At 41.0% G+C, this 12,860-nt stretch overlaps 1 protein-coding gene across 2 annotated transcripts in view; it reads left to right on the top strand.

Annotated features, from left to right (window-relative positions):
- The window catches only part of ARSB (arylsulfatase B), a 166,652-nt gene that overhangs the window by 18,389 nt on the left and 135,403 nt on the right, over positions 1-12,860 (top strand). For both annotated transcript variants that reach the window (XM_045897092.3, XM_064596286.1), the window contains exons 3-4: positions 4,239-4,429; positions 11,965-12,172. In XM_045897092.3, coding sequence (XP_045753048.1) covers positions 4,239-4,429; positions 11,965-12,172 — 399 coding nt within the window. The remainder of the gene's footprint in view (positions 1-4,238; positions 4,430-11,964; positions 12,173-12,860) is intronic.

Here is a 12,860-nt window from a genome sequence, read left to right as displayed (position 1 = left end):
AGATTGGGGAAGACCAATCAAAAGAATAAAATGGAAGGGTAAATAACAAATGGTAATAGGAAGGATAATAAGAAATAAGAAGTATTTTATGGATTTGATAGCCCTATAAAAATGTGAAAACTTAGGTTAGTTTTTTAACTTACCCTCTTTTAACCTGTTAACAAATTATGTCTTAACTAACAGCCTATTTATCTTACTAGTGGCTGTGTGTCTTTCTGATGAGTTCTTTTCATACTGCGCTTTCTATCTGGCTATTTAGCTACCTGTTTACCTCTCATTTGTCTCTTCATTTATTTACAACCTGCCACATCCAAAAAGGAACACACGCTGAACATAAAAAGTTTAAAAGTAGAGAGCGCCTGGGTGGCTCAGTCGTTAAGCGTCTGCCTTCGGCTCAGGTCATGATCCCAGGGTTCTTCTGGGATTGAGCCCCACAGGAAGCCGGCTTCTCCCTCTCCCAATCCCGCTGCTTGTGTTCCCTCTCTCGCTGTGTCTCTGTCAGATGAATAAATAAAAATCTTTATATAAAAAAAAAAAGTCTGCCTTTGGCTCAGGTCATGATCTCAGGATCCTGGGATCGAGCCCTGCCTCAGGCTTCCTGCTTGGTGGGGAGTCTGCCTCTCCCTCTCTCTCTGCCCCTCCCCGCTGCTTGGGCTATCTCTCTCTCTTTCAAATAAACAAAATCTTTAAAAAAATAGAATAAAAAATTAGGGTGAGTAGAAAAAGATGAAATTGCGGCATGGCACCAAATTACAAAAAAACTGCCTGGCTGTAGGTGGGCTTCACATCGAACTCTGCAACTTGAGATTTCTTACGTCCAAATTAAAAAAAAAAATTTTAAAAAGGAGACAGCTATAAGAGTCACATTATTTATAAGATAAATGGAAACCAGATGTTCAGGAAGAGTAAAGCATTTTCTGGCTCTTAGACCTGAGAAATCTCTCCTTTGGGAGAAGGTAAGGTGGACAACATCCTCAAAAACAGCACTTTAGTTATATAATGGTGGTTTTCTTATACGTGTTTCTTGAGACATTCCTTTTCATTCAAGGTAGGGCCAGAATACCAAAGGGCATTTCAGTGATTATATGGGGCCCAAACAATATAGTCAAAACACACATCTCTGTCATGCTGTGTTGGATCTTGGGTTAAAGTTGAGATGCAAGGACCTCAGGCAGGAGACCGTATGTGCCCCGCTCCCATTCTGCTTCTCTAGCAGACATTGCTAAGCAATCAAGGCATTCTTTCTTGATGAACCTGGGTATATCCTCTGTATCCTCAAATAACTGTGAAAGTCAGACTTGGGTGTAAGAGCTCTTTATCATTTTGGAAATTCTAGAGGAAAAAACAGCCTGTATATCCTTTGACAATTTTCAGTCAGACCTTTGCTGAAAGATGGATCCATACCTATGCTCTGGCAAGAGGAAGGACTATAGGTATTTTAATTTTTTTACTAAAACCCAAGTCACATATTTAAAAATTGACTTGGACAGAAGAAAATCATATCCTTTTATGAGAATTGAGATGCCTGAAGATTCAGAGGAACAAACACCGCACATTCGTCTGAACTTGTAGATAGGAGGGGATAATGACCTTGCAGCTGTTATAACTGTTATGACTTAGATGTTCTGTTCAAAAGCAGCCAGATGATTGTGGGGCTGGTTGTACAACTCTGAATACCTTAAAGACCATTGAATTCTACACTTTAAGTAGGTGACTTGTATGGGATGTGACTTACAGCTCAATAAAACTTAAAAAGTCAGAGATTTAGTTGTTCAAAAAGTATTCTATGATTTTTCCCCAAGAAAGCATAGGATGCCATCTTCTTTAGGCTCAGCATGTAAGTGCAAATTTGTGAATCACTGTTGTGAGAAAAGCTGCATATGATTGCCACATGGTTGTTTGGTATCAGTCTGGCCAAGTATGTAAATAAATAGTTCTATTCCTGGAATTCTCCTGTTTGTAATATCCTTTTAGTATTCATAGTTCATACTTTTTTTTTTAAGTGAGCCACCTAGGCACCCTATAGTTCTTACATTTTTTTTTTTTTAAAGATTCTATTTATTTGAGAGAGAGAGAGAGAGAGAGAACGCACAAGCAAGGGGAGGGACAGAGGGAGAGGGAGAAGCAGGCTCTCCACTGAGCAGGGAGCCTGATGTGGGGCTCAATTCCAGGACCCTGAGATCACGACCTGAGCTAAAGGCAGATGCTTAATCGACTGAGCCACGCAGGTGCCCCCATACATCTTTTAATCAAGTATATCCTATGCTTATATTCTCTCAAGTAATAGACAATAGTTTACATTTACAGAGAAATAACCTGAAGTGATTTCCTCAAGCTCTTAACACCCAGGAGTTATTAAAAATTCCAAATAGAACCCCAGTGTCCTGACCTCTCTAATCATCCATATAAGGGGCAAGATCACTTTTATGGATACATTTCTTTCTCTCTTATATATTAATTAACAAACACATTTGAGGGGCGCCTGGGTGGCTAAGTTGGTTAAGCAACTGCCTTCGGCTCAGGTCATGATCCTGGAGTCCCAGGATCGAGTCCTGAGAGTCTGCTTCTCCCTCTGACCCTCCTCCCTCTCATGCTCTCTCTCTATCATTCTCTCTCTCTCTCTCAATAAATAAATAAAAATCTTAAAAACAAAAAAAACCCCAAACACATTTGATTTCCCTTTCTGTTATATACATTAGGGGAAAAGATTGCCATGTAAAAAGTGGTCTGGGGCACCTGGGTGGCTCAGTCGGTTAAGCCTCTGACTCTTAATTTTAGCTCACGTCATGATCTCGGGGTCCTGAGATCAAGCCCCGCATCCAGCTCCACACTCAGCGCAGAGTCTGCTTGAGATTCTCTCTCCCTCTCCCTCTCCCTTTGCCCCTCCCCTTGCTCATGCTCGAGATAGTTTCTCTTTCTCTCTCAAATAAATTAATTAAATTTAAAAAAAGTGGTCTTAAGACCAAGGTATTCATTGTATGGACTTTGAATTTATTGAATCATGAAAAAGGAGGAAATTAATTAGAAATGAATTCATTTTTCATATAAACTGTGTAAAGCTTTTGATTGTGATGATAGAGAATGCTTAGGGCTGAAGAAAGGGCTTGGCTAATTTTATCCACCTCATTTTAAGGTTAATAAGCATTATTTGTTAAGAGATGGCTCAGAGTCCAGCACAGCTTATTTCTTTTTAATAGCTCTATTGAGGTATAATTCACACGCCATATAATCCACCCACTAAAGTGTACAATTTATTGATTTTTAATAAATTCACAGGGTTGTGCTACTGTCATTACAACCCAATTGTAGAATATTTTCATCACCCCAGAAAGAAACCCCTTCTCTATCATCAGTCACTCACCATTTTCTTCCAACCCCACCAGCTCTAGGCAACCACTAACATAACTTTTTGTCTCTATAGATTTGCCTGTTCTGGACATTTCATATAAATGGAATCATACAATATGCTGCACAGCTTATTTTAATATTTTAGGAAAATATGGAACATTTGCAGAAACAGCTTTAGTTGAGAAAACCCATTTCCTTTCATGTTTACATTCAAATTGGGGGATAGGCAGTTGATGCCATTTACATTGGGGGCAAAACTGAGATTGTGGTTGGTAGAAAAACCTACTTTGATTGCCCACGTTAGTTTGATCTTTTGGTTCTGTTAAATTGTCTAGAGCTCCTGTTTGGAAAGGGTTGTGTCTTCCGCCAGTGGGTGTCAGCATCTGACTAAAGATGATTCCTCCTAGAGCTGCTTCTATAGATAACCTTGAAGCCAGTCTCCAAAGGTCAATATCAACTTATTTGAATCCTGTGTTCATTTATGTGATACCTCAGAGTAAAAACTTGTAAGAAATCACATTAACCCTATGCTGTTTTTGCCATTAGATAGCTTTCAAAGATTAAGATTTTATCATCTTTCCTGAATTTAAACTCTGATTTTTAAAAATGGATTTACTTGGAATCATCCACTTTGAGAGTTCCATGACAGAGCCTTGTGTTCTGAAGACTTGACTGAGGAGGAATGGATTTGAATTTTTTTACAATAACATTTTAATGCCTCCTGCTAGCAAATATAGAGATGTTAAGAAGTGGTGCTCTGATTAGCCTTGTCATTTGATTAGCCTTGTCATGGGTAATCAATTGCACTAGGCAATTAAATGCTGAAACATTAGTTTGTTTAGCAAGTTTTATGCTATGCTGACTACTTTCATCTCCGATTCTTGTTGTAGGATATCTCCTAGGTAGTGAAGATTACTATTCCCATGAGCGCTGTACATTAATTGACGCTCTAAATGTCACACGATGTGCTCTTGATTTTCGAGATGGTGAAGAAGTTGCAACAGGATATAAAAATATGTATTCAACAAACATATTTACCGAAAGAGCTACAGCCCTCATAACTAACCACCCACCAGAGAAGGTAAGTCTTGCTTTTTTACTGATATCAAAGTTGTGTTAAGATAGCATCTCTTCAGGTGAGTATAGGAAAAAGCTGCTTGTTTGGGAAAAAAAATCTAATAAATTCTAGGGGAGTTGTTTTTAAATTTTGGAGTGTATCGGTATCTGCCTGGGGAAGTTTGATAAAAATAGAAATTCCTGGAGCCCCTCTTTAAAAGTCTGATTCCTTAGGTCTGGGGGAAATCCATATATCAGCATTTTATTTTATTAATTAATTTTAATTTTCATTTATTTTTAATGTGGGGCTTGAATTCACGATCCTGAGATCAAGACATGAGCTGAGATCAAGAGTCAGATGCTTAACCGACTGAGCCACCTGGGTGCTCCCATACATCAGCATTTTAAAGAAACTCCTCAAGGGTGATTCTGACACCAAGGGTCCCCCGATGACACTTTGAGGAATACTGTGTCGAAAGTGTTTTAGTAGAAAAGTAGTTTTATTATTTTGGTGTCTTATGTGCATGAGCTGTAAGCAATTAGTACATTGACTTTTTTTAAATGATAGGCTTGTGTACAAGATGAGGTTGTAGTATGGCAAACTTTCTGTTAAGAGATCGGCGAACGTTGGGTTCAGGGCAAGTCCTCTTTGTATTTGGCCTCCCAAGGTTATTTTGGCTATTCTAGATATTTTGCATCCTCATATTAATTTTAGAATCACCTGGTCAGTTTCTAGCAAAAAGTTCCTGCTTGGATTTAAATTTCATTGCATCTGTAGACCACCATGGGGAGAATGAATGTCTTAACAGTATTAAGTCTTTCACTCCATAAACATGGTATACCGATGAGCCTGTTTTTCACATTTACTACATTGAAGCCATTGTGTATGTCATGTACTAAAATCTTAAGACTTATCTAAAGGTAAAAATAGAAAAGTGTGAATTGCCTTAAATGTTTTTGTTGTTGTTGTTAACCTAGAGTTAGCTTCATAAGCTAAATTCTTTGAATATACCTTTGAAATTGGGTCACAGATTTGTGTTGGCAGATACTGGGCCCAAAATGGGGCTTCAATGACTTGCATTAGCACAGCAATGAAATTAGTCCTTCAATAAGACCTGATATAGCAAATTACAGAATGTGCAGCATTATCTGGTGCTCCCAGTTTTCTGCACTTTGCTTCTTTGACAATTACTGAATGGCCTCAGGGCAGATCACAACTTAGATTTAGGTTTATATACCTGCTCCGAGGTGGTACCTGGCAGCTGACTCCCTTTTGACATAGTTTCTTCCTGGCTCTGCCTTTGCCTATTCTAATTCAGTATTGGGGGTCTTCCCTGGTATCTGTCCTCAGTTTTGCCCCACCTTGGGCTTTTTATCACTCTTAATGCTGACATCTTGGAGTAGCCATGCTTCCTGTGGAGCTTGGAAGATCAGAAAATTCTCTCACATATGTGGACGTACGCAGGTTTTAAATCTAGATCTAAACTGGGGCATCTGGGTGGCTCAGTCGGTTAAGTGTCTGCCTTAACAGGGTTCTGGGGTTGAGCCCCGTGTCGGGCTCCCTGCTCAGCGGGAGTCTGCTTCTCCCTCTCCCTCTGCCTCTCCCCCTGCTTGTGCGCACGTGCTCTCTCTCTCAAATAATTAAATAAAATCTTCAAAAAAAATGTCAATCTGAACCACTTTTCAGAGAGCTGGGATAACTGCTAGGTAATTGGCTTAGGTTCTCAGTTTTCTTCTGTATGCTTGGTGTTTTATAGATAGTGCTAAAAGCCCAAAGAACAAGATAAGGTCTTGAGGGAACTGTGGTTCTAGTCCTGTCCTTTGAGTTAGGCACCCTTTTATAGATAAGCAAACAAGAAACTTGGTCAAGGTCACAGAGCTACTGAGAGTCCAAACCAGAATTTAAACCCACACTGTTTGACTCCAGAGCTCAGTGCACTCAATAGGCATCCCGAGTTCACAGCTCGTATCTAAGACTAGAGGTTATTAGCCCCGGTATATGATTCAGCTTGATGGTTCCAGTCTTGACAGTATATTGGGCTCATCTGGAAAGCTTGTAAAAAGACCAATAACAAATATTGTGGTTTATTGGTGCTTGGTGGGAGGGTGTCATTGGTATTTAATTACCCCTCTGCCCCTCCCTCCCTCCCACTGGTGATTCTGATTGTGCAGCCACTCTTGAGTCCCCTCAAACACAGGGGGACAAGCTCAAGCCAACTGCTTTTTACAGGCTGACAGTCTAACACTACCTTAATCATGCAACAACTATAATATGCCTACAGTAAAAATGAGTTCCCATTAGGCAGCAATGGAGTATTCTCTCACAGTGCCCGTAACATTAAGCAGATAAGAGGAAGCAGCTGGGTGAAATAGTTCTCTATGGGTGGGCTGCCTTCTCTGGTGTGGTGCGGAAAGCATGGGAACTGCGGGAAATGAGTCCCCAAGAGCTCGCCAGCCACCCAAACTTGTGTTAGTAATACAGTGCTGCTCATTGGTAGCATTATGGGGATTGCCAGATGAGAGGATGGGCATTTTCTGACAGTGTCTGAAATATTCTGAAGCAGTGTCCAGCATTCCTAACATCCTCAAGGTCAAGTTTCAAGCGTAGACATAAATGAATGAAATAATCAGTACCGAGGAACAGCCCCAGAATGCTTGTTTAAGACAGCAAATGCAGACGTTTACATTTTTAGTTCTCAGTAAGATGATGCATCACATAGTTCCAGGAGCTGCGCTTTTCATCATTTTATCCCAATGTTGAATCTAATTCTGTGCTAATTTCTTAGATGCTATATGTAGACTATAACATAGCAACTTGTCTAAGATGGAAATCATTAAAGAAATACACACGAAGTATCCACAAGCCATCTTGAAAATGTGCCTATTTGAAAGAGCATTCGAGGGGGAAAAGAGCATATGGAGCTATTTTGTAACAGAAACACAGTTGGTGCTGGATTCAGGGAGATACTGCTAATAACCACTGCACATGTGTTGAGAAGGAATGTCTTTTTTTCTCCAGGATAATTCCCTTAATACTAACACTACAGTGTAAAAGCAACATGTCCATAACATATCGTCTACTTAAAAATAGTCCACCCCCAACACTTTGCAGAATAAAAACAAAGGTTTTTCTCATAAACCTAATCTACTAGAAGCTTCTTAAAGCAAATGTGAATTTCTAACGGTAGACACTTTTTCCTGACACAAGTTGGAAAGACATGTCTTAATTTGAAATTCAACAATAGAGCAATAATTTAAAAATGCATCCTATATTTTTTTAAATTTATACTTTAAATTAGGGAAGTATGCTAATGAAATGAAAGTAAGGCTTTCTTCCTCACTGGAATCAGGTTTCTTAGCACGGTGAGGATATTTAGAGTAGCTAACTTAGGAGTCGTATGGCATAAAAGAAAGGGAAAAGAATTCTTAGTGTCTTATCAATATGCTAATAAGTTTAGATGATAATGTCATAGTTTTGTGTAATACTTAAACATTTGGTCACGATTCACATCTAGGATTCCGTTTTATATTCCTAAGGAACCTGAAAGGGTTATAGTTAGGGTTGTTGTCAAGTCGGCTGCTATAACTGGCTCGGTCGCAGCAGGGACCTGGACCCAAGAAGGAGCAAGGGGAAGATCAGGGTCCCGCACAAACCTGGAGTCCATGGAGATCAAAACCAGCTCCAGGACAACCGTGTTTTGAATGATGTCTGTAAGGTCATAATGTGCCCACAGGTTTCCAAAGGCGAAGGCATGACTGGGCTGGAACTCAAGTCAGTAGACAGCATAGTAATACTGACTCTGTCCCCAGGATGGCGGCCGCTTGCTTTAGGCTAATAGTGAGTTGACCCCATGTAGGCAGGTGTGGGGAGATCGACCATGTCTGTTCCCTGGGGCTGGGCCGGGTTGGGGGGGGGGGGTGTCTTACAGCAAGTGGTTGCAGGCAGGGTCCGGATTGTAGTTAGAGAACCTCAGAGCCCTAGTTAATTATTCTTTCCCCTAGGCCACCAGGCAGTACAAAGAACAATACCCTGCTAATTTTTTTTTTCATTTAAAAATAGTATTGAAATGTTTTATATCTAGCGCTGTGGGAAATGAGTTGTTTCATCGATAAAGTTTACCTTGTGAATGTTGAAACTTTCCTTTTACAATATCGGATGGAAATACTCTCAGTTGTGTTGCTTTGGGCCTCACCTTATTAAAAGGGCTGCACTATACATCATTCTGCCTGTTTCTGGTGAGCCAGAGATATATTGATGTGTGTGTCTGTCCACCCATACACTGCATGGCCCTCGATTACTGCTGGTGACATGGGGAAAAAAAAAGATAGCTTGTTTTGTTCGAGGAACACCTTTATCTTTACTTGTAAGTTTCTAGGATGTGGTTGGTGGCAGTGCGAGGCCCTTGCCTGGCCTGAGACAGTCACAGTCCTCATCCCTCAGAGGTGCTTTTCACTCCCTCTTCTCAGCTGTGCTCCTTCTGTTTGAACCTAAAGGAGTCTGACCCCTGGAAAAATGGGGGAATTGCTACAGTTTTAAAACTTTGACCCCTCAAGAGTAATGGTCATGTCTTTAGCCCCCTACAGAATAATTATGGGAAAGGTTTTCAGGTAATGTTTTTCTGTATTTAACAAAGTGAGTAGAATGATTTCCAAACTGAATATTTGTGGGGTTTTTTTTTAAGATTTTATTTATTTATTTGATACACAGAATGAGAGAGAGAGAGTATATGAGCACACAAGCAGGGGGAGCAGCAGAGGGAGAGAGAGAAGCAGGCTTTCTGCTAGCAGGGAGCCCAATGCCGGACTTGATCCCAGGACCCTGAGATCATGACCTGAACCAAGGCAGACGCTTAATGACTGAGGCACCCAGGAGCCCCCATACTGAATATTTGTAAGACTCTCTAATGATGGTCTGAGAACTCTCCCACACCACCCTCCCTGGCCATCACCTCTAGAGATCAGGTGCGGGCTGGGAATAACCTGCCCTCTTTCTCCTTTCCTTCACCGTGTGCTTTGCCACGTTGCTGCTAATGACCTGGATGAGCGCATCTTCTCCTGAAGCAGTGAGCTCCTTCTCTCATTCCTCCACCCCTGCCCAGAGAAGCCAGACCGGGGTCACAAACTCTGGTGTTTACAGGGGCCAGGCTGCTGACCTAAATAAGTGAAGCCTCTCAGGTAGAACAGTAGGGAGGCTCTAGAAATTGGAGAACACTTGAGAGTGAGGCCTCTATTTCATGCTCCAGCCATTTGTTACCCGATGGAATATGGGCATGGAGTTGTCGGAGTTCTGATTCTTCAAGAAAATTTTTTTTTAAAAAAACGGAGAGTTTTATGTGATATTTCCTGATTTAAAAAACTTTATGTGGGCGGCAAATTGTGGTAGCCTTCCAATATTTAATCCTGTCCCCATCCAGACTGTGGCTGGTTGGTGGGAGGGGGTGGGGGTGGCGGGGTGGGGGGGGTTTGGTTTGATCTAGTGCTGAAGACCCGAATGGCTGCTCCCACAGCAGACCCTCACACTCACCGCCGGGCCACCGATGCCCCTGCACATCCACCCCCCCCCACGCCCCCCCCCCACCCCCCCGCCCCAAGGTGTCTCAGCCCAGACTCCTTCCTCAGCATGGCGGCAGGGCATGTGCTGGGTGGGGTTCCCTGCACTGTGGTCTGGGGGAGCTCAGAAGTTTTGCTCTGTGTGTGGCTGGAGTAGAGAGGGTGTGTGTTGAAGGGAAGTGGAGGCAGAACTAAAGCAGTGTCAAAGATTGTAGTACTGACCTTTGGAGTTGCAATTTGGAATGCTTTCCTGTGGACAGGATGTACAAATGAAGCCTAGGTTCTAGTTATCATTCCATCACCTAACCTCCTTCGTAAAATAGGTTTTAAAGTGATGACTTTGATATTTAACAGCTATTTTTATCATTTTGATTTTGGGGAAAAAGGTTTTGGGTTTTGGGTTTCCAGGTTCTAAAGATCTGAACTAAAAATAATCTTTTGGGTATCTTTTTAAGCTCTATCTATGTATATTCCTTACTCTATCTAGCAAGGTGTATGATACAGAATTTTAAAAAAATTATCAACAATAATGAAGAATGAAATATGAGCCACCCCCCCCCCCCGCAGTCCTCTTTCTAACTTTTCCCCCATTCCTTTATGAGATTTAAATGCCTCAAATACTTTAACAGAATTGTATTATTATTCTTGGATTGAACTGTTGTTGTCTCTTTGAGGGTTTTCAACTCATTAAGGAATTCTGTAGGAGCGCAATGAAGAGAGTGCTTTCAGAAAAGCTCATTAAAAAAGGAGAGGCTGACCTGGAATACCCCTAATGTTAAATGCTATAAATTGGTGTAAAAGGTAAAATAGAATCAGCGTATCACACTCCTTAGTTTCCAGGAATTAAATTGGGATTATGTTTGTCCTTGATCGAAGACTAGCAAGGCATGGTGTTCACTTGTTTTCTCCTATGAAAAATCCTGAACTTTCTCCGAAAGTGTGGGAACTCTCTTTTTTTTTTTAAAGATTTTATTTCTTTATTTGACAGAGAGAGAGAGAGCACAAACAGGGGGAGTGGCAGGCAGAGGCAGAGAGAGAAGCAGGCTCCCCGCAGAGCAAAGGAAGCCTGATGTGGGACTCGATCCCAGGACCCTGGGATCATGACCTGAGCCGAAGGCAGTCGCTTAACCAACTGAGCCACCCAGGCGCCCCAGTGTGGGAACTTTCTTTTCAGCAAAAGCAAGAAGCTAAAGCATCTATTGGTACTGCACCATAATGGTGGAGTTTCCAATAGGAGATTGCTCTGCAATTAATATGAATGTGGACAAATCCAATAACCTTTCTAAGACCCAGTTAACTTATCTGTGAAATGGGTGTAACAGGCTGGATTTGAGTATTATATGAGACAGAATATGCAAATCAGTATCATAGTATCTAGCACATAAACAACATTCAATATATAGTTGTTATTATTGGTATTACTATTATTTGTTTGGATCAGAGCCTTCTAGGCCATTTTAGAACTCAAGCTTTTTAGTTTTTCGTCTTGTGTCTTTTGTTACATTTTTAATATCTTTATTGATGCTCCTAGTTCACATGCCATAAAATTCACTCAATTAAAGTATACAATTCAATAGTAAATTCACAGAGGTGTGCAACCATCATCACAGTCTAAATTTAAAACATTTTCATCACCCCCAAAAGAAACCGTGTGCCTATTAGCAATCACTCACCATTCCTCTTCTGCCCCAGCTCCCTACAGCCCTAGGCATCTTTTGAGTATCTTTTCACGAGCTTTTTGGCCATTTGTATATCTTCTTTGAAGAAATGTCTATTTAAATTATTTTCCCATCTTGTAATTGGGTTAATTGTCTTTTGTTATTGAGTTGGAAGAGTTCTTTGTGTATTCTGGATACAAGTCCCTTGTCAGACAAATGATTTACAAATATTTTCAAGCCATTCTGTGGCTTGTCTTGATATTACTTTTATTAACTGATAAATCTGGACCTCTCTCTCTGTATTTAATGCTTCCATACCCTCTTAACTGATTTGCACAAACTCTCTTTCCAGCCTCTGTTTCTCTACCTTGCTCTTCAGTCTGTCCACGAGCCCCTTCAGGTCCCCGAGGAATACCTGAAACCATACAACTTTATCCAAGATAAGAATAGGCACTACTATGCAGGAATGGTGTCTCTTATGGATGAAGCAGTGGGAAATGTCACGGCAGCCTTAAAAAGCCACGGGCTCTGGAACAACACAGTGTTCATCTTCTCCACAGGTAAGTCTGTCAATAGGAAAATCATCTCTTGGCAAAGCCTAGGACATGGTATTCGATACATGGAATGAAGACAAATTGGAACATTTAGCAGTTCCTTATTAAAATAAATGTTAACTGTGCAAGCGGAGACATAATAATGGATAGAAAAATGTGTCTAAGGAAAAGCATTATGGGCCTTCCCTCTCTTCCTTCAGATATCAAAATATTCTGGCAGAATGCTTGAAAACCAGCTCTCACGACCCGAGTGAGTATGAGCGGACATCACTCATACGCAGGACAGCCGGGCAGTGAATTCCTAGAGTGGCTTGTTCTCCGCTGTCTCTGCGGCCCAGGTGTCCTCTGTGAGTAGGACTTGTGCTGACGAGAGCAGTTCCCTATCAGTGTAGAGACAGAAATCTGACCTTAAGAAGACAAAGGAGAAATGGTGACATTTAAATCTAGGCTAGAGTGGCCAAGCATAGATATTTTTTCATTAGGATTGTTTTCTGACAATAAAATTCATACACACCAATTAGAGAAAAAACAGAAAAGAAGGAGGAAAGAAAGTTTTTGAAAATAGTTTTCATTATGGCAGTGCCCTTCTGATTCCTCATCTGTTATACACACAATTTTTCTTCCGTCTGATTAGACAGAGTTTGCTAAAACGTCCCTGCGATGGGCTATGGTTGTAGATCTTGGTTTACTCATT

Source organism: Mirounga angustirostris, unplaced genomic scaffold (assembly GCF_029215605.1).
Source record: "Mirounga angustirostris isolate CCGP_5_RB_7025 unplaced genomic scaffold, mMirAng1.0.hap1 SCAF_7, whole genome shotgun sequence".
Classification (NCBI taxonomy): Eukaryota; Metazoa; Chordata; class Mammalia; order Carnivora; family Phocidae; genus Mirounga; species Mirounga angustirostris.
This window is presented reverse-complemented; position numbering and strand designations above follow the sequence as displayed.